We start from the raw sequence: 21,160 nt of genomic DNA, 5'->3' as shown, positions 1-21,160 counted from the left end.
TGGGGCAAATTCCCCTTAGGATCCCTTTAGGAAGAAGTAACTTGTTCCCAGCTAGTCCTGAACCATTTTCTTAGACTCAATATGGGCCATGTAATTCACATCCCACAGGCATTTCTCAGCCTTTTATTGAAAACTGGTTGTTAACATGTAAATCTGCCTAAATCCTTGAACAAATCTCTTCCAGTGATGAAAGTGAAGATTCTTTACTTACTCAAGCTGAAGCATCAATTTACATATTTGGAATTAAAGTCAAAATTAGGCTGTTTTCCATAAGGCTCGGCAGAATGCAGATGGAGTTGTAGTTTAAAAGGAGAAATGTTTTACATGCCTTAAACATTCAGTAGACGAGCTAAAATGGCTTGGTTTATTCAGATGTACAATGTGTTAGATGACACAGCTAATGAGGCTGAGCAACTGATATCAAATATGGATATTGCTCTTCCCCTCTTCCATTCCTCCATGCTCTCTTACTTCTCTGTGAGGCACTTCTTTATTGTCCTCTGGAATTGAGGTTTCATCCCTGTAGATCTTGTTGCTGCCGGAAGGTATATGTGACTCTCCTGAAGAAGCTAGTGAGGAGAGGGCAAGGAGTGGAGACCAAGGGAAGGATGTACCTTCTGAGCCATGAAGCTCCTACTTTTGGTACACCTGAAATCATTTGAGATTTGCATTTGTTAAAATGCAAATTCTGATTGAGTAGGACTGGGGTGGTATGCTCATAACAAATTATCCTAAAATGGAGTAGCTTCAAACAACAAACATATATTGTCTCACAGTTTCTGTGAGTCAGGAAGTTGGGAACAGCTTAGCTGAGTGGTCCTGGCTCAGGATCTCTTGTGAGGTTACAGTTAAGACAAAGGCCAGGATGGGGGCAGTCATTGGAGATGTAGTCTGTTTTCAGAATGGCATACTCACATGGCTGTTGGCAGAGGCTTCCATTCTTCTCTGGCTTTGGCAAGAGGCTTTAGAGTTTCTCTGTATAGACCTGTCCATAGGTTGCCTTACTTCACTGGCTTTCTCCAGAGCAAGGCACCTGAGAGAAAGCAAGGAAGAAACTTACACTCTTGGTAGGAGGGGGATCAAACCAAGGTGTCACTCATGGTAGGCAAGTGCTCTACCACTGAGCTACAGCCCCCCACCCCTGATGCAATGTCTGTAATGACCTAGTCATAGAAGTCATACTCCATGGCTCCTGCCACACTTTGTTCTTTAGAAGCAAGTTACTAAATCCAACTCAAAGGGAAGAGAATTAAGCTCCATTTTTTTGAAGGGAGGAATGTCAAAGAATTTTGGACATATTTTATAAATCATCGCAGATAAGGCCTGTTCCAAGGTGATGCAGGTCCTGATCTTGTATTGTGCTTTGAGTGGAAGGGAAGAGACACATCTGTCAGTGAGATTTTATTCTCATGATGCTTCATTTCTGGATCTACCTTCTAAATAGGTCATATTCAAACAGCTATCTTAATATTCTCTTTCTCTTCATAGATACACACACACACACACACACACACCTTCATCTTTTTCATGGTATTAAATATAAACCATAATAGTACAAATTAGTAGACACAAGAAAACTAAATTTTGCCGTGTCTACACTCTTATCCATCCTTTACACTACAGTCAATAGGATATAATTTGAGCAAACATTAAGGGTTAGAGACTAGAGCTTTTGCCAGACAATCCTCAACTTGACTAGAATAAAGACTAGAAACAGCCAAGATTCCATTTTCTGCATGACTTTCCCTTCCCCAACACATGGAAAAGCTCTAACTCCTATCCCTACACCTGTGTACAGCAAGCTGTCTCCCCAAAGAGGCCTTGTGCTTCAAGCCATTTTTATCCTCTCATTGTTTGGTAGGTTCTTCTATTTGAAATATAGTAGATTTAATTCTTTTGAGATTTCTAATTTTTAGCATATATATGCTTTATTATTATTTCTGGCTTTATTCCTTGTCAGATCTGGTAACCATAATTCCATATGCTATTAATTAGCATTAATCAGCTTTTCATTTGGCTATATTTTTCATCCTAATATTTCTTGAAACTTTATTTTAGTGAACTTTTATTATCTAACATGATAAAGGGATGGAGAAGTTCTAGTCACTCAATAATAGGGAAATTAAAATGTTACAGATACCATAAATGATTTATATTTTTCCAAGAGTAAGAATATAATAAAATAAATATAACAAGCATATTTTTACTGAGCATAATTTATGTGAATTATGAAATTATTAGAAAGTAGTTCAGTGTCCTCAGTCATAATTATGAATATGCTGTTCCTATTTTAGGAATAACTTCAAAGTAGGCAATTAGGACCTCTGCTCCCTCTCCTTCATATATTTCATATCTATTTTTTTTTCCTAAAACTGGTGCTGAATTACACAAATATCTTTTTCATGGTTAAAGAATGGCAAAGTTTATAGGAACAAATGTACTCTCAAGATGGAGAAGGAGAGAGTGAGTCATCTCTGAAAGGAGAGACCACAGACAATCTTCCCTCCCTGATAGTCTGAAATTGACCAAATTGTGCCGTATACATATATGGGAATATACCACAGTGAATTCCAGCTTTATAAATATCTATAAAGCACTAATTATAAAACCTAAATAAATAGAAAGAAGACTATCAGGGTAGAGGAAGGGGGACTGGGGGGAGGGCTAGGGGAAGTACTGGAGACTGAAGTGAAGCAAATTATATTCCATGATGTATGACTGTGTCAAAATGAGACCCAATATTATGCATAACTATAATGTACTAATAAAAAGTAAAGCTAGCCAGGCGTAGTGGCACATACCTGTAATCCCAGTGGCTCTGGAGACTGAGGCAGGAGGATTGTGAGTTCAAAGTCAGCCTCAGCAACATCAAGGTGCTAAGCAACTCAGTGAGACTCTGTTTCTAAATAAAATACTGGGGTTATGGCTCAGTGGCTGAGTGCCCCTGAGTTTAATCCCTGATGCCCCCCCCAAAAAAAGTAAAAGTAAATAAATAAAAATATTTCTGGGTAAAACAGCAGAAGTAGCACATGAGGTCCTTACACATTAATTGCCAAGATTGTGTCACGCTATCGACAGGCAAATGGTGTAGATAGGATAAGCATCAGGAAAAAGAGTGACAGGAGAAAGGAAAGCACAGGTCACATTGGAGAGAAGTATTTCTGCTTCGCTATTTAATCATTTGACCCTATTCAAGCTTCTTTAATTGAGATCTGCCAAGTGCAAAATGCTAGTTAAAGAGTCTTAGAAGTCCAGACTGAGCAGAAATTACTGTCCGATGCTTTGGCAGCAGAGTGCCGCTTGATTTTGTGCCAGGAAGATTGAGATATTTCTTCTGAGTATATAATAATGACAGGAGACTTTGTCATGTTCAGGACAAAATCTAAAATTCAAGTACATGATCTGGAGCGGGGGTTTTTATGGTCCCCTTACCAACCTGCTCATCACTCATACAAAGCTGAGTGGTCTTTAAAAGAGCTTATGTATTTTTGGTCTCCATTTACTGGGAGTCAGTGCATTAGAAACTGTCAAGAAATTGATGAGCCTTCGGGTCCACTAATTCATTCCTTGGATGTTAGATGGATGTGCTCTCATTCCATGAGATTCAATTTGAAGTTGCTGCAGTTTTGCCATTTAAAAAATACTGTTCCTTGCCTCTAGGAAAGGAACTAGTAACTGAATTTATGTCTTATAACTCAGGGCTTGTTGTTCAGTATTCAAATGACAATGGGATACTCTGGCATTTGCTTCGAGAGTTGGACTTCATGTCATTTCTGGAACCACAGATCATTTCCATTGACCTGCCACGGGAGGCAAAGACACCTGCAACAGCTTTTCGATGGTGGCAACCACAACATGGTAAGTCATTGCTTACCTCAACTTTGATGGTAGCTTTCAGATCATATAGCATCCATATCCATCTTATATTATGTGTTTCTTAATTTGATGTTGATTTCTAGACAATTCGATTTAAAATCATGGTCACAAAGATATTCATATTGCTCTATAATGAACTTTCTCCAATGGCCTTTATTCATCTGATTGCAGGGAAGCATTCAGCCCAGTGGGCTTTGGATGATGTCCTTATAGGAATGAATGACAGCTCTCAAACTGGATTTCAAGACAAATTTGATGGCTCTATAGATTTGCAAGCCAACTGGTATCGAATCCAAGGAGGTCAAGTTGATATTGACTGTCTCTCTATGGATACTGCTCTGATATTCACTGAAAACATAGGTATATATTATCACCAGATAAAGGAGGATATTTCATTAAATAGAGAACTAAATTAGCTAACACTCAAAAGTAATTCTCTAATATAAAACTGTGTGCCTAACTGCTTTTGTTTAGGGAGGCTCTTGTGGGATCAAAATATTGTCCTCTGAAATAACTTAGTGAGCCCAGTGACTCTTTTGTTAAAACTGCCTTTCAGCCAACATAATAGGATTTCTTAAAGGCAGGACCAACATATCTGTATGATGGCATTCCTGTGTTTCATAATTTGCAAAATTATAAACTTGACTCTTTATCAATCCTTTTAAGATGGTAAAATTTTTCAAGTCAGCAGACTTCCATATTTCCAACTCTGTGGTAACCATATAGAAACAGTAAATGTGAGAAGAAAAGTCAAAGCCCTATGAGGCACTAAAGATGCGTGATTTTTGTTTACTATTGAAAATATTGATTGTAGGCATAAATGACAAGTAAGAGTACAATTAAATGCTACCACTCAACTCCATCCCCCCTTTCTCTACCTCTCCCCCCCGCCCCGCCTTTTTTTATTTGTTTATTTTGGTAGGAAAACCTCGTTATGCTGAGACCTGGGATTTTCATGTGTCAGCATCTACCTTCTTGCAGTTTGAAATGAGCATGGGCTGCAGCAAGCCCTTCAGTGCCTCCCACAGTGTACAGCTCCAGTATTCTCTGAACAATGGCAGGGACTGGCATCTTGTCACTGAAGAGTGTGTTCCTCCAACCATTGGCTGTCTGCACTACACAGAAAGTTCAATTTACACCTCGGAAAGATTCCAGAATTGGAAGCGGATCACTGTCTACCTTCCACTCTCCACCAAGTGAGAATTGTCATTTGGCTACATGTCAGAACTTTAGGTTTCTATCACCTAATTTGAAAATAATTGTGATTCTACTTGGGGACTCTATTACTCTTCATGATAATTATGCATGCAGTGTGCCAGGAAGAAGAAAACTACAAGGCGCCTTGGGTTGCAGTTTTTACTGCCTAGAGTTCCAGAAGTTTTACAAGGCTGCATTTTTCTATTCCTTGGCAACATGAGGGCTCCCACCAGATTTAGTTTTCATTCTGTTGTGAAAATAAGCCTCTACCCATAAGCCAAACATACCTACTCACATTAAGCAATGTGAAATTATCGCATATCAGAGAGTACCCTTAGCTTCTAGGTTTGTTTGGGTTTGGTTTGGTTTGGTTTGGTTTTCTAATCTTAGGACCACAGTACAAATAGAAGGTGGGGTTTGGGGTTTGTTTTTATTTTTATGTATTTATATTTTGAATGCTCATCTTGTCTTGCATCTCTCTTGCCATTCCCAACATTTCAGATCACATTCAAAAGTCGTATTGACTTAGCATAGCACCCACTTTTCTTGTGGAGGCATTTGGATTATTTGAGGATCTTTCTCTAGGACTAATGTGTATAGCAATGACTGGTTAGAAACTGTGCCATTCTGGGACCATCTCTATCCCTTAGATTTTGCCTGTCCTTTCCTGCAGAAAGTTGGCTTTTGCAGTCTCACAGCCTCCTGTATCCACTGGCTTTCTGGTAGGCTTAGACACTGTCAGACACTGGCAAGAGGTGGGAGGCTGGAAATAAGTAATAAATCAGGGCATTCCCCCTCACAAACACTCCCTCATCCCTCAAGTACATCCTTGCCAACTTTTGTGGTTCCTAAATGCCCTGCCATGTGATCCTGAGCCTGGGCACCAGCAAAAATGTCTCTTCCTTATGTCCCTCCAGCTTCGGACTTGTAGTGACTTCCTAACTTTGCTAAACTCTGATTTTCTCACCACTGCTATTGACATCTGAGCTCTGCCATCATCATCCAATTTTTTGCATTAAATTCTCTTGGTGTTAACTGCTTACAGTGGTGTCTGTTTTTCGGATTTAACTGAGATTCATAGATGCACAACCAAATGGCAGGGAAAGTATAGGAAACCAAAACACATTAGCTTTTGTCCTAAAATAGTTCTCTGTGGACCCTTGGAGTTTTAAGTAATGCTTGCTTGTTACTCGCTCATTTTTTTTAAAAACCCAACAAACATGTATTAGATATCGATTGTGTTTTAAGTACTTTGGTACTAAAAGAATAAGCTAAGGCCAGGATCCAAATATATTGTTTAGGATAACAGATGTCTATAAACAGCTATTTACAATATAAAATAATAACAGGTAATATTCAGCGACATTAGTGAAACATAGGAGAATACTACCTAACTTAGCTTGATGGTATTGACAGGATCTTCCTGAAGGAACTGTTGTCCATCTGAGTATGAGTGAGTAGGGTCTACTCAAGTGACAAAGCACATAGGAGAGCATTCAAACAGTTGTAAGCTAGAACAAAATCCAGTTGCCAGAATATAATTTTAAGACAAGAAATTGGGAAAGATGGGTTGGACCTGGGGAGGGAGTGGATGCTGGGGAGGCTGTATTTGGCTTTGAGTGTGCAGGTGTTTGGTGGAGAACCATTGACAGAGGTTAAGCAGAATAGTAACATGATAAAAGTAACATAATAGTGAAGCCACCATGCTGACAGCTACGTGGCACTAAAAGAAAACTGGTGTGGAGAAACAGTAGTACCTAAGAAGTTCAACTTCAGGTGGACCTCATTTCACATTCCAGATAACTAGCAATCTTCTGCCCTTCCTCTGTTCCTCCACTAGGGACTGTTAGTATACTCCAGATAACAGATTGCAAACACAGTGGAGACTGTGGGAATATATCACACCCTCCTAGTCCTCAGTTCTAGAGAGCCAGAACACCGAGAACCAAAAGAGAAGGCAGAAGTATGACAGGGCTTTATCTACTCTCAGAAACTACTTAGGAACAATGGAATAGGAACTTCACGGCCAGAATTTTGTTAAGAGTCCAGTTTTTCCTTATTTTTTTCACCTTTGATCTCTTTCCCAGTATTGAGTAGCAGTAAAAAACACTGAAAGTAAAATCTCCATGTATTTCAAAAACACAATGATCAATAGTTCAAAATAACTTTTCCATCTCGCACATGTATACGAAAGAAATGGTAAAATATTTAAATAGCATGCTTTCTGCTCCTATTTATGGATCAAGAAGAAACAGCATCTTCTACTCAGTATAAGTTACCTCAAAGGAGAGTTGGAACTGGACCCTGGAAGAGGGCACTTCAACGAAAAATATTTTGGAAATTATTTGTCAAATCAATGATGTATTTTCTTTGGTTAGTTCTCCCAGGACCCGGTTCAGATGGATTCAGGCCAACTACACCGTGGGTGCTGATTCCTGGGCTATTGATAATGTTGTACTGGCCTCAGGGTGCCCTTGGATGTGCTCTGGAAGAGGGATCTGTGATGCTGGACGCTGTGTGTAAGTTAATCAAATCGGAGGTTTTCTTTCTTTGCAATGCCACAGGAAACCTGGCATAGTGAACCCATGACAAATGATGCCTTTTCTCCACTCATTTTTTCCTTAGGTGTGACCGGGGCTTTGGTGGACCCTACTGTGTTCCTGTTGTTCCTCTCCCCTCAATTCTTAAAGATGATTTCAATGGGAATTTGCATCCTGATCTGTGGCCTGAAGTGTATGGTGCAGAGAGGGGGAATCTGAATGGTGAAACCATCAAATCTGGAACGTCTCTCATCTTTAAAGGGGTCAGTAAGATTCTACTTCCTTACACCACTCCCAGCTGCTACCTTCATTCCCCTTTTCACTCATTGCTTCACACAAATGCATTTCTGAATCTGTTCAGATAGTGTATTATTTTATACGTAGCTTTTGTCTTCTAGCCCAAAACGTGTTTCCTCGTCTATTTAGTGGTCATTTTTTTTAATGCTGTCTGGGGCATGAAATTTTATTCTGCTTTGGTGATCAAATTTTCCTTACTTCCTGCTGGAATTATAAATATGCATTTAATTCTTAGAATATACTTTCCAGGAATGTAACCTTTCATGTTATTATTGCTCTGTTTTTTAATGGTTTTTCTTTTCTTTTCACTTTTCTTCCTGATGATAGAACTTCTTGGTGGTCATTTTAAGAAAACCAAACATTTAAGTCAAGTTAAGTGGCATTCTCAAACCCTGTTAGTATATTTTCATATTTCACCCTAGATGTCTTACCAGAGAAATGTTAAGCAACTGATAAAAATCTGTGCTCAGCTGGCACATCTCCATGTATGAGTACATGCTACATCCCATCCCTCTCAGCATGGGGAAATTGACTAATCTAGGTGTGCAAATGAAATCGTTGACAAAAATCTGCATGGGTTTATACACAACCTTAATGACTAATACCTAACACTCAGAAAATTAGACACCCTGGAACTTTTTCAATTATAGTTAATAGTTGGCAGTTATCATCTTTTTTGAACCCAAATTCTTCACAAGTTTTTTGATGAGAAAAAGGAAAAGAAATACTTACGGACCTGAGAAATTTCAATTCCTAAGAATTTTGAAGGACCAAAGCAATTGAGGTAGGACATTTAGAGTGGAAACTTCTGGGGGCTTGGCTTTAGTCCTATCACTAATGAACATCTGATCCCACTGACAGATGCTCTATAACTTTTCATGATTCAAAGACCTTTGCCTGATAACTTTCTGACCAGTAGAATCAACATGGTCCTTGAAGTCTACAAACAAGAAAGATACATAGTACTTTTATATTTTTCTTTTAGCCATCCAAATGCAAGAGCAACCAAGCATCATACGTGTTAGACTTATTATCTTTCAGCTCTGCAAGATGTAGAGGACTCCGTAGTTTGACCTGGAAAGGCATTCTTGCGTGAAAAGGAAATGATAGTTTCTTTTTTAATGTTCATAGATTCAGGAGTACTATCAGTTATTAAAATAGCTTGTTGGATACAAAAGAATTCTTCACATTTGGCACAAATGGATCACTGAAACTGGAAAGAGGATGATAAAAGAAACATCTGTGTGAACCAAATATGTGTGGCAACAGGGTTTGACAGTTCCACTGTATAAATATCAATATCAAGTACTAAATTATAAACAAATACTGAAAATATGAAAGAAGGTTACTTTTAGATTACAGATTATGGCCACACTTTCAACAAAATTGCTCCTACAAAAAAAAGAAACAGAAAATGGATTCTTTTATGGGTGACTTGCATTTGCCCATGGGAATAATTTTATACTTATATTCCTTGATCAAAGGGGCAGAGTAATCATTTCCTTTATATTGATGTTGGAAAGGCATATTTATTAGCTGAGTCTATCAGCTGTTCACCTCAAAGCTTCTCATTACAAGCCTTCCTCTTAACCTCAACCTATGCATGGCACTGAGCTATAAAAGAACCCACAGCTTAATTCCCTCACGTATAGAAGGAAGAAGAAAAAGATGCTGAGACATGAACAACAGGCATTGAGATGAAGTATAGTATCATGGACTGAGCAAGGCAGTGAATTATTAGGCATAAAAGAAAAATGAAGACTAGAAATAGAAGGCTTTTACCTGGTAACCTTCAATTCTACCAGTATGAATCAGTGGGGTGTGAAGTTGAGAGGTGGGAATAAATGTGGTTGCTTTTTTATTACAATACCAAACAACTGTCAAATTCGAAATGTAGTATTATCTGGATTTCTTCTCACCACACCAAGAGATGGCTTAGTAGACAAAACACTGATATCTTATAGAGAATGGAAGATAAGTTTCAGAATCTGACCTATCTGGGTTCCAATCTTACCATTATCACTTATCGACTGTAATTTTGAGCAAGTTTACTGTCTCTCTCTGCATTTCAGTTTCTTTTTCTGCAAAATAATAATAGTATCTTTCTCTTAGTGGTACTAGATGCTTTAAATAGCTAAAATGCCTATTTTCAGAACACAGCATGTAATAGGCAGTCAGTATATGATTGTTATTGTGAAAGTAGCTTTAACATTTTTAAGCTATTGAAGGTTATGAGCTATAATGAGTGTTAAGAAAAAGAGGGAAATTTGCTCTTTCTAGTTATCATTAGGTCTGGTATTTGCTAGCTGATAATTAAGAAATCAGTTGACAGTGTCCAGTCTAAAAGAACTCTAAAAGAACCCACAGTATTATAGTAGTATAGCTATAGACCACTGAAGAGTCACTACAATGAAGTCACAGCTGAGAAACTCAAAAACCTGTTTAGACCCTGGGACATTTGCATAGTGAGATCTGTCTTACTGGCTGTCACCACAATACTAGGTACACGTGAAGAAAACAACCTTTCAAACTGTCAATCTCAGGCAACCAGAAATAGCTAATTAGCAGAAAAAATTACGAAAGCTAATGTGCTCTCTTTCCTCATTCCTTGGCTTCTCTGCATGAATGCATACAGCCCAGGCCTGGGGACCTGCCTTACTTATGCCTTATTTAACTCGACCAACTGGGGGGTGTTGTGTCAGTCTGAATGAGAGCCTCCTGGGGCTGGTGGAGCAGGCAAGGGAGTAGTGAGTCTCTAAGACTCCTCAGAACCCTGAGAAAGTTACCTATTAGTTCCCGGCCTCCAGCAGGAGCCGTTAGCACATTTTCCATCTGCTTTTCTCCTTACTTCTTTCACAACATGCTGTGATCAAAGGAGGCTATTTTTAAAAAGTCTTCTAGATATATAATGCTATCATTTTGTGCTGGTTTTTATAAAAGTCACAGCAAACTATGATTCCGAGGTGAGACAATGCAATTGGGTTACTCACACACAGGAAATGGAGACCATTATGAGAGAGGGAATGAAGATGGTTCAATTTCTCCTTTTGAATTGGACCAAATTTTGCTTCGTGATCATGATAGGTAATTATTTAACTAGTGCAAGTTAAATGTGTAAAATCAGAGGAAAATAACTTTGCAAATGAAACAAGGTTGCTTGACACGTCTGTTTTTGTTTTCAGGAAGGACTGAGGATGCTTATTTCAAGAGATCTAGATTGCACCAATACTGTGTATGTCCAGTTTTCACTTAGATTTATAGCAAAAGGTAAGCTATGTCTAGAGATTTGAATTCATTGTTTTCCTTCAAGAAAATTCTCCAAGCATAATTTCTCCAGAAAGAAGTACTGTACTTAAGGACCTACAAATTTTGTTGTATAAAAGAGCTAATATAAATTGGTGTACATGAATGTTCACAAATGTTCTTCTTTAGCATTAGATAACTACTGATTTTTAACTGATTTCATATAGCCATAGTAATCTCAATAGTTCCATGGTAGTTAAATTTATCATTATGTCCCTGAGTCTTTCCACCACTATTTTCTAGCTATAAGAGCTTTAAATTAAAATTTTTTAATTTATAAAATTTTGTATTTTCTTTTAGAGATGTGAACTCACAAATACCTACTGTTTGTCATTCTGACTTTTCATGTTCTTTTCCATACTTTTTATTGATGTATTATAATCATACATAATGGTGGGATTTATTGTTACATATTCATACATGCATATAACAGTATAATTTGGCCAATATCATTCCCAGAACTGACTTTTCATGTTTAACTAAATGATTTTCTTTTTCTAAAAATGTCATTGTGGATATAATAAATTTTCAAGTAGTTTTTTGTTTGTACCTCAAGATTTAAATGTTTGACCCTTGTAAAATTACCATGCCAGTAAAATCAAAAATTTTCAATGTAACATTTCCTAAATGAGAAGTGTGTGGGCACATAGCTAAAAGACAAAGGGAGATATTGTATGTAAATCCCAGATTTGATGTGTATTTTTTAAGATACATTTGTATAAAAAAAAACCCAGCCTGTCATCACTTTAATATGTCTTTGAAGCATTAGAACTATAAAACCTCTATGTAAACATAAACCAGCTCATGCATTGATGCTAGAAGAATAGCTACAAACATACTATTTCCCCATTTTTATCACAATACATGTTATGCCTTTGTTATCTTCTTCCTAGGTACCCCAGAGAGGTCTCACTCTGTTTTGCTACAATTTTCTATCAATGGAGGAATCACTTGGCACCTGATGGATGAATTTTACTTCCCTCAAACGACCAATATACTTTTCATTAATGTTCCCTTGCCATACGGTGCCCAAACCAATGCTACAAGATTCAGACTTTGGCAACCTTATAATAATGGTAAAAATGCATGTGTTTATCTGTGATCAAAATTACCATTGGAATGTTAACATACTTATTTCTCAGGAGTGGAGAGAGTGTCAACCCAGGGACTTAGCTGTCCACAGCATACGTGTGCTACATGCCTCACTTTTGACCTGTCTCAATGAATACTTAACTTTATGTATCTTTATCACCTCTGCATACTTGACTAGTAAGCTCTCCTGATGGTTAAATACAGCTGAATCCTGACACAGAGCTAATGTTCTTTTTAAAACATCCAACATTATCATTAGGCACTCATTGGTTGTAAGTACATTTTTGTTGAATTCATTTAGGAATGGTTCTGAGTGTGGCATTTCCTTAGTGAAATAGAACATGATAGCAAAACACCATGGCCAAGGGAAAAGCACTTAGACAAAGCAGTTCATGTGCCCAATAGAATATCTTGCCACATACACTTGCTTCAGTGATAAGTTAAAGTGAATGTATAATTTAATGGCATTTTCAAATGGTTACAAAAAATGATTGTAATGGGTAATGTTTTATTGCTTCCAATATTTCTGTTAACTGTTTATTACAAAGAACCAGAATTTACTAAATCATGTATGTAATTGCCCAAATAAGCACAGAGATACCACATTAAGCAAAATTCTTTGCAGAGGTAATACAGAAATGAAGAAGAAAGAAGTACTTCCATCTCTAAAGTATGAGTATCTTCTTTATTAAGACATAAAATTTTAGCTTATTTTGAAAAAATATATAAAATTATGATGTATTTTCATCTAAATTAATTATCATAAATATATATGATATTATATAGGATTATTTATGTATATATAGGTCTACAGGTAGATATAGATGTCTTGTGTGTATATATGTGTGTGAGTGTATGTGTGTGTGTGTGTGTGTGTATGTATGTGTATCTCCTGTATAATCAACAAATAAAAATACAAAAAATGAATATAACCAGTTCAAAATCCAGAGGCTTGCTGTCTCCATACTGTGTTTGGAATGCTCATAGGGTTTTTGTTTTTAATTGTATTACCAGCCACTTCCAAAACAAGGAAACAAAAGAAAGCATTAGAGTAAATTCAACACATTTCATTTAAAGTATTACGTTAATTCTGCAGGCTTCTTTTATAGACCCTTTTTTATATTTTGTGAGAATTGTACTAAATGTAGGAAGAAGCCAGCTAGAAGGAATCTTGACATTTCTACTTGGCCTGGTTTTATCAGCTTGCTTCAAATTCAGTCCAGACAGTGCTTTGTAAAAAGCAGCCTGGGTTTTGCCTTCTCATCAGCCCTGCGGCATGTTCCTTAAACACCTGGCCTACGTCACTGAGTCAAATCGTATGACACACTAGTTCTCTATATATTCCCAAATATCTTTAAATAAGCTTTGGAGATTTTGAAAACCATTAAGGAAAAATTAAGCATTATATATTAGGGTATTTTTCCTTTGTGTTAACTGCATTTAATTGTTTATTTATTTATCTACCCGGGCAGTGTTTTAAGGGCCATAGTCCTTCCACCTAAATGGATCCTGGTGCTAAGTCATGGTTTGACCCAGTCACAAGTGGCTCCTTGAGTAGACTAGTTACTATACCTGGTTCTGAGTCCGACTGCCCCTCTCCACAGACCAGACATCTTACAGATTTCCCCAAACCACAAACGACTCAGACCCCACCCTGCGTAATGCTACTGTAACTGGAAGGACAGCACACTCCCACAAGCCATTTGCCAACGCTTTCTGAAATTAGCGAGGCATTTCTGTGCCGTGTCAATTTATTATGGTTGCAAGCTTAAATTTCTTCACACTTTGATCACTGTGAACACGCTGTCATATCGTTTGTGGGTTTTGTCTAGAAGGCATATGTTTGACCTATTGTTACTGAGTTCCTTCCGTCCTTTACTTTCTTCCAATGAGCAAAAATGTCCATCTGATTTTCATCTCTGGAAAAACTTGCTTTTATCTAAAAATGCCTTAGGTAAGAAAGAAGAGATCTGGATTGTTGATGACTTTATTATTGATGGAAATAATCTGAACAACCCTGTGATGCTTCTGGATACATTTGACTTTGGGCCCAGAGAAGACAACTGGTTTTTCTATCCTGGCGGTAACATTGGTCTTTATTGCCCCTATTCTTCAAAGGGAGCACCGTAAGTATTTAATTGAGAAGGTAAAAATAAAACTACTGCTCTATACAAATCCTGATGAGTTCTTACCTAAGTGGATTCCTTGTTGTGCTTGGTTTGTTTGTTGAATAACAGTGAGGAAGATTCAGCGATGGTGTTCGTTTCCAATGAAGTCGGTGAACACTCGATTACCACCCGTGACCTCAATGTGAATGAGAACACCATAATACAATTTGAGGTATTTAACTTGATTCTATCAGGAATACTTAAAACTTTTGGATGGAATTTGAGAATATTATGTTAAGTAAAATAAGCCAAACTCAGAGGTCAAGGGTCATATGTTTTCTCTCATGTGGAGAGTAAAGAGGAAAAGAAAGGAGATGGAGGGATCTCATGAAAATCAAAGGAAGATCAGTAGAATAAAGGAAAGGGACCAGAAGGAGGGAGCAGGGGAGGGAAAGTGGAAATACTGGGGAATAATATCAGCCAAATTATATTGTTATATTGTGTGCATGTACAAATATGTAACAACTAATCCCTCTAAAATGCAACAATAAAAGAATGGGAAAATATTTTTTGTTTTATCTTGAACAAAAGCTACAAAAGTAGAGGGAAAATTCAGATAATTTCATGCATTATGACTTCCATTTTTGTGCAAGGGCATAAGAGATTTTGGAGTAATAATTCACTTTTATTAGCAGAGCTAATAATGTCATACTAACATTTATTTCTGAGTTTCTGTCTTTTATTGATGACATAGTGTCCCCACCTACTACAATAAATTGTTGCAATAAATTATTTTGACTATTATAAAAATGAAAGAGATCATATTCTGATATTATTGTATTCATTTTCCATGTGAAATTTTATATTTCTTAGGACCCAAATCAATCTCTCACTATGTATATATATCATCACACTAATATAGATTTTACAGATAAAACAATACTGCACTGTTTCATCAGTTTAAAGAAATTTGCTGTGTATTTTATTAATATTTTTAAACTCCTTATGTTTGTCAAGAAAACAGATCAACAATTAACATAAAAACCTTTACATATTTCAAAATCTTGGGTAAAATCCACAGAAACAAAGGTACATTATAACAGAATTTCATAGCTGAGGTCTGTACCAACCAATCAGCAGACTTATTTAAAATAGTGCCTAATTGTGTCATCACAGTTTTGAATATTTTAGACTTTCTGTCTGTATTCTCTACATTAGAGTTATTGGTTACAATCTCAGAAGTTAAAAACCAAATGATAGTGGAGAAATTATTTTGTAAACTTTGCTATATTTTCTACTTTTATGCTTTAAATGCTAATTAAAAGGTCATACCTTTGTCTCTTTTAAGAGTTGTTACTAATGAATTCAAAGTAGAAGCAAGTACCTATAGTTGAAAAGTTTATCAAAAACCATTAGTTTACTCATCAAAAGGTAAAAAGAGTAATCATATGTGCACATACACACTGCATATCATTAACCAATGGCTGTGATGGCATGATATAAAATGTTCATCCCAATCTGAAGGGGTGTTTTCACAGGAAGAATCACATGCATGTAAGTTTTAGCTTATTTCCCTTGAAAGCCTTGGTTCAGGGGATGAAGTAGTTGTTTCTCTCATGGTATAAAGGTCTTTACATAGAAGCAGGTTATCAGGGGTCAGATGAGAAGGAAATGGGAGTAGTCAAAGGATACAAACTCACAGTTATGTAGGGTTAATAAACTAGAGACCTAGTGTACAGCATGAGGATTATAGTTGAAAATATTATTGTAAAGTGTACTGAATTTTGGTAAGAGGGTGGATTTTAGCTGTTCTTACCCCCACACACACATCCCAACACACATCAAAAGGTAACTGTGGAGGACTAGGGTTATAGCTCAGTGGTAGAGCACTTGCCTAGCATGGGTAAGGCACTGGCTTTGATCCTCAGCACCACATAAAAATGAATGAATGAATTAATGAATGAAGTTATAAAAAATATATTTAAAAATTTTTTTAATTAAAAAATAAAAAGGGTAACCATGGAAGCAATGGACAGGTTAATTTGCTTAACTCTAGTGGTCAATTCACTGGGTATATTATATCAAAACAGCACCCTGTCCACCTTAAATACATACACCTAAGGAGGAAAAAAAAACTCTTTCCTTGTGCCAGGGAAATAATATCTATTGTATTCTGTTTTGTTTTGATATTGAATATTGTTGAAGACGCTCCATATGTATAACTTCTGGGATTTCTTAGAAGGTATCAGAAGAGGAAAAACAGAAAGCATTCCTCCCTAGCAGACTAGGGGGAGAAGCTGGCAGGATTAGGGAAACAACTCTTTTCATTACAGATTGCTTGGTTTGGTTATGAAAATAGGCAAAAGGTAAAATTTGGAATTCTCCCAGCTTTTTGCCTTATCCACTTCCTGGTTTCTCATAAAATGAGGGAAAATAAATTTTTCATGAGGTCTTTTGAGGTTCTTTATGAAAAAAAAAAAAATGTAATTTAAAGGAAATATATGATATTGCTCAGGCAAAACAGAATCTTACAGTGTTAAATATTTCAGTGAGACAGCTCCCAGGAAAATGGACTCTCTGGAAAATAATGAAGTGGTGAATCATTTCAAGGCTTGTCGCTCTGAGATAATTTGTATCATTTTTTTCTTTTATCCCAAGATCAATGTTGGATGCTCCACTGATAGCTCATCTACTGATCCAGTCAGACTGGAATTTTCAAGGGACTTTGGGGCCACTTGGCACCTGCTGCTTCCCCTATGCTACCACAGCAGCAGCCACGTCAGCTCCTTATGCTCCACTGAGCACCACCCTAGCAGCACCTACTACGCGGGAACCACCCAGGGCTGGAGGAGGGAGGTCGTGCACTTCGGGAAGCTGCACCTTTGCGGGTGAGGACCTGCTGCTTGGCACCATTTTGATTCTGAGCCTGGCTCAGAATTTCTGTCTTCATTCCTCCAGAATGAAGAATTTTTATTCTCTCCAAGAATTTTGCAAAAGAAAGTAGTCATACCTTTCAAGATGGAAACTGTCCCATTTGAGAGTTTGTTCCTGAAGTCATCGTTGACTTGCTACTCTCAGGGAAAAATTCCACCTTCCTCTTCTTTCTCAGTTCTCACCTGAACCAGATGGATAGGTATTTAAAGCATAGGACAGAGAGTTGATACAGCTGCTAACTTACAGTTTGAAGGTAGATTTAAGAGCACTCTGTGGACTGTACCTGTGACCCCACCTCACTATATAAATCATTCAAACATCTTCCTGTGTCTCTCATGCAGGAAGTGGGAACATATGGAGGATGGAAGCCCAAACACATTCCTGGTGTCTCACTAAAAAAAAAAAAAAAAAAAAATCATTAGCACTTTTCCTTCAGGCATTTCTACTTTTTCAACCCAGCATTCTTTGACTTTTCTGTTGAAAAGCTATTTGGAGATAAAGGACTTCAACCATAATAAAAATGAAATAAAGAATATAGTTCAAAAAATAAAGCTAATAATATAAGTGAACAAAGGGAGGAAGTCAACAAAGCAGCCTGCCTCAGAATTTCACTCTGTACTTTCGGAATAAGGAATTTATTATTTCAGAGTATGTAAAGAAGAAGAAGAAAGTAGTACTATACTACTTTCAAAATGGAAATAGATTTATATTTCTGATGTGAAATTGAGCATAATTAGAATTCTTGGGTATTCAAACAAAACTACTACTAATACTTAGTACTTTTCCAAAAGAATGAAAGTGAATTTTCCAAAGGCTGTGTCTTCTTTGAACATAAATCCATTTCCTTCCTCATCATCTCAATAGCATAAGTTTCATAATTTGACTACTAAGGACTTAAATGTTTTCTGTTGTCACCTAATGTCACTAATCCTTTTTTTTTTTTTTTTAAAGAGAGAGTGAGGGGGGGGAGAGAGAGAGAGAGAGAGAGAGAGAGAGAGAGAGAGAGAGAGAGAATTTTTAACATTTATTGTTTAGTTCTCGGCGGACACAACATCTTTGTTGGTATGTGGTGCTGAGGATCGAACCCGGGCCGCACGCACGCCAGGCGAGCGCGTTACCGCTTGAGCCACATCCCCAGCCCCACTTACTAATCCTTGATGTTACATGAGACATTATTTTAATATAAAATCCAGCTATTTTTAAAAAGATAAATACTACTAACCAAAATGTCCCCTAGTTCCTTGGAAATGATATCCAGATGAGGCAAGTAGAGTCTCTGGAGAGAATTTCTGAGTAGAGCTGATAATTCAGTCTGTGCAACCGAAAGCTCCTCTTGATTCTTACAGCTTGTCTACAGAAGAAGTAGGAAGGGGAAAATAACTCTGGAAAAACTTTTTATCCAAAACCAGTTGTATTAAAGATAGTTTATTTCAAGAAATATAAAAATTATTCTAAAGTTGTTGAAGAATTTATTGGAAAGATATTAAGGAATTACACAGACTCCATTCAGCAAGTGTGAGGACTTCAGCAACAAAATGTGATCCTCATTTTTTAACATGCTAATATTAGCATCACTCAGCGAACCACAACTCTCATTTTCCAGGGTTCTCAATTGCAGGTTTCCTAAAAATCTGAACCAATCTTTGGCCAGAAATCCAAGTGTTGAAGCAGAAGCAAAACTTCCAAAAGACCATGCCTGTAGGCAGGGTAGTCAGGGGGAAAAGCCTGGCTATCCAGTCACATAGGCAGTCAGTAATGAGGTATGATCCTTCATGTTCTACCCCACCCCAGAATTCATCCGTTGAAATCTGGACCCCTAAAGTAATGGTATTAGAAAGTGGGGTCTTTGGGGAGGTGATTAGGTCATGAGGGTAAGAGCTTTCATGAGTGGGATTACTGTCCTGTAAAAGAAGTTCCAGACAGTTACCTTACCTTATCTGTGAACCCCAGAGCAAGCCCTTACCAGACACAATGTTCTTGAACTTCCAACCACCAGAACTGTAAGAAATAAGTTCTGTTGTTTGTCAGTCGTCCAGTTTATGTTCTTTTGTCTCTTAAACAGACACACACAGACACGCACCTACGACTAGAACATCCCATCAAACTCCATCACTATATTGATAGAAGTGCCAAGTTTTCCCTTTCGTGGACCTTGGTTTTCTCCAATTGCCCAGCTAAGAATTATTAGGTAGAAAAAACCCTTCAAGATAGGTGGTAGGCCATGATTTTAGATTGTTTAACTGAGACTTGCTTCAGCAAGTTCCCAATATGGAATTAATGGCAATGCCGTCTGAAGGTTTTGAAATATGGTCAAAAAGATCTGCCAGTGAGAGCCCCTGAGTAAAGACGCCCACACACCAGGACAATGTGCATGTCTCGGAGACCACCACCCTTGGCAGCTGGTGATGCTGCTTTGCTTTGCTGACTTGTAAACAATGGCAACATAATTTTGGAAATTTGAACAAGAGAAATGCAGACATCTAAGTTTCACCCACTGATAAAAATCCACTTACAATTCTATGTTATTGTGTACAGAATTTACACTGTCATGTCCTTTGTAGTCTGTGTTGTTTTATTTCTATGAGAAGAAATTAAATGGGTTAAGGAGGCATGCCCACTCTCGTATAAACCTACCTTTCAAACTGCCTACAGCCATTTCTGTGAGGGGAAAAATTTGTTGTCTAGTCCTTGTTTCAGGGAAGGAATTAGCACAGTTTTTAAAATGCACACAGGCATGAATTGCTGGAAGGCAAAAGTTAAATTTTCTCCAACTCAGTGAACCATTTCTTGGTTTGTATTCAACAAGGCACATAGTAATGGCTCAAGTGCTAGCTGCTAAAAATATATAAAATCTACATTGAAATTATCCCTGTGACTTTTTGGACACTAGAGAAAGACACACACACACACACACACACACACACACGCACACACAAATATATCAAATATTTTCAGGTGGCAAATGTTTCATATTTTGCCTCTGCATATTGCCCATTTATATTCAAAAGCCAAGTATTGAGTTTCCATCTGATTTTATTCACATCACCTTTGTGTCCTTTTAGTCTAGAATCTTTTGTCTTTAAACTTCCTAATTGTTTTTGCTTTATGCAGTTTCATAATGAGTCCACCAAAAACCCTATTTAATGGAGGCAGCGCTGTGTGCTTGAAATGTTAAGTTTATGTTTAGAAAACAGATCCTTTCAGTAACACTGGTTTAGGAGGACAGGTGCTGACATTCACCAAGGAGAATGAGGGATTTTCAAAATAAGATTTTGGCAGAAGGGAACCACAGCGAAACCATACCCTTCATACCATTTATCATAACGCCTGCAGTTTCTGTCAAGGCAGGTGAACAATAATAAATATCCAACCAAGGTGGTTCATTTGTATTCAGAACATTTGAATAAATAAGAAGTTCAAAAAAATCCATGTAGGCTTTTGTTCAAAGGAAAACTCCAGCCATTTCCCTCAGCTCAGCAGTCTGGAAGTTCAAAAGGTAAGAAGTGCTTCTTGCCAAGACTAAACTCTGGCAAGTATTTGAAAATAAGTTTAATTATGAACTGGCATTTTGGGGGCAGCTTAGTATAGTTGAAGTCTTGATATAAACAAGGAATGAGAGTTAAATTTATGTGTAAGAACTTGACTCCACCTCCTTTGCTATTTTCTAAATTTTAGAAGCTTAACAAATACATTTCCCTCTCAACCATCCATCCCCAACTCTAGTATTTGACTTCTGAGTTCTGTTTCTCAAATAATAAAAAATTATTAAGAATTCAGTTTTTATAATAACAGGAAATTGGGCAGATTCTAAAT

General features: G+C 37.3%; 1 protein-coding gene and 2 long non-coding RNA genes across 4 annotated transcripts in view; 1 reads left to right on the top strand and 2 right to left on the bottom strand.

Moving 5' to 3' along the window:
- The window catches only part of Reln (reelin), a 453,190-nt gene that overhangs the window by 369,242 nt on the left and 62,788 nt on the right, over positions 1-21,160 (top strand). For both annotated transcript variants that reach the window (XM_078040200.1, XM_078040199.1), the window contains exons 32-41: positions 3,700-3,858; positions 4,048-4,236; positions 4,799-5,072; positions 7,452-7,592; positions 7,699-7,876; positions 11,093-11,177; positions 12,107-12,289; positions 14,260-14,431; positions 14,543-14,645; positions 17,072-17,301. In XM_078040200.1, the coding sequence (XP_077896326.1) occupies positions 3,700-3,858; positions 4,048-4,236; positions 4,799-5,072; positions 7,452-7,592; positions 7,699-7,876; positions 11,093-11,177; positions 12,107-12,289; positions 14,260-14,431; positions 14,543-14,645; positions 17,072-17,301 (1,714 nt within the window). The remainder of the gene's footprint in view (positions 1-3,699; positions 3,859-4,047; positions 4,237-4,798; positions 5,073-7,451; positions 7,593-7,698; positions 7,877-11,092; positions 11,178-12,106; positions 12,290-14,259; positions 14,432-14,542; positions 14,646-17,071; positions 17,302-21,160) is intronic.
- LOC144375405 (uncharacterized) lies at positions 351-14,971 on the bottom strand. Its single transcript, XR_013435168.1, has 3 exons — positions 14,498-14,971; positions 916-1,033; positions 351-569 (listed from the first exon to the last, which is right to left on the bottom strand). It is a non-coding gene; the product is annotated as an uncharacterized LOC144375405 (long non-coding RNA).
- Positions 16,196-20,106, bottom strand: LOC144375403 (uncharacterized). Its single transcript, XR_013435165.1, has 4 exons — positions 19,982-20,106; positions 18,570-19,345; positions 17,631-17,739; positions 16,196-17,529 (listed from the first exon to the last, which is right to left on the bottom strand). It is a non-coding gene; the product is annotated as an uncharacterized LOC144375403 (long non-coding RNA).

The sequence above is a fragment of the Ictidomys tridecemlineatus genome, chromosome 2 (genome assembly GCF_052094955.1).
Source record: "Ictidomys tridecemlineatus isolate mIctTri1 chromosome 2, mIctTri1.hap1, whole genome shotgun sequence".
Taxonomy (NCBI): Eukaryota; Metazoa; Chordata; class Mammalia; order Rodentia; family Sciuridae; genus Ictidomys; species Ictidomys tridecemlineatus.
This window is presented reverse-complemented; position numbering and strand designations above follow the sequence as displayed.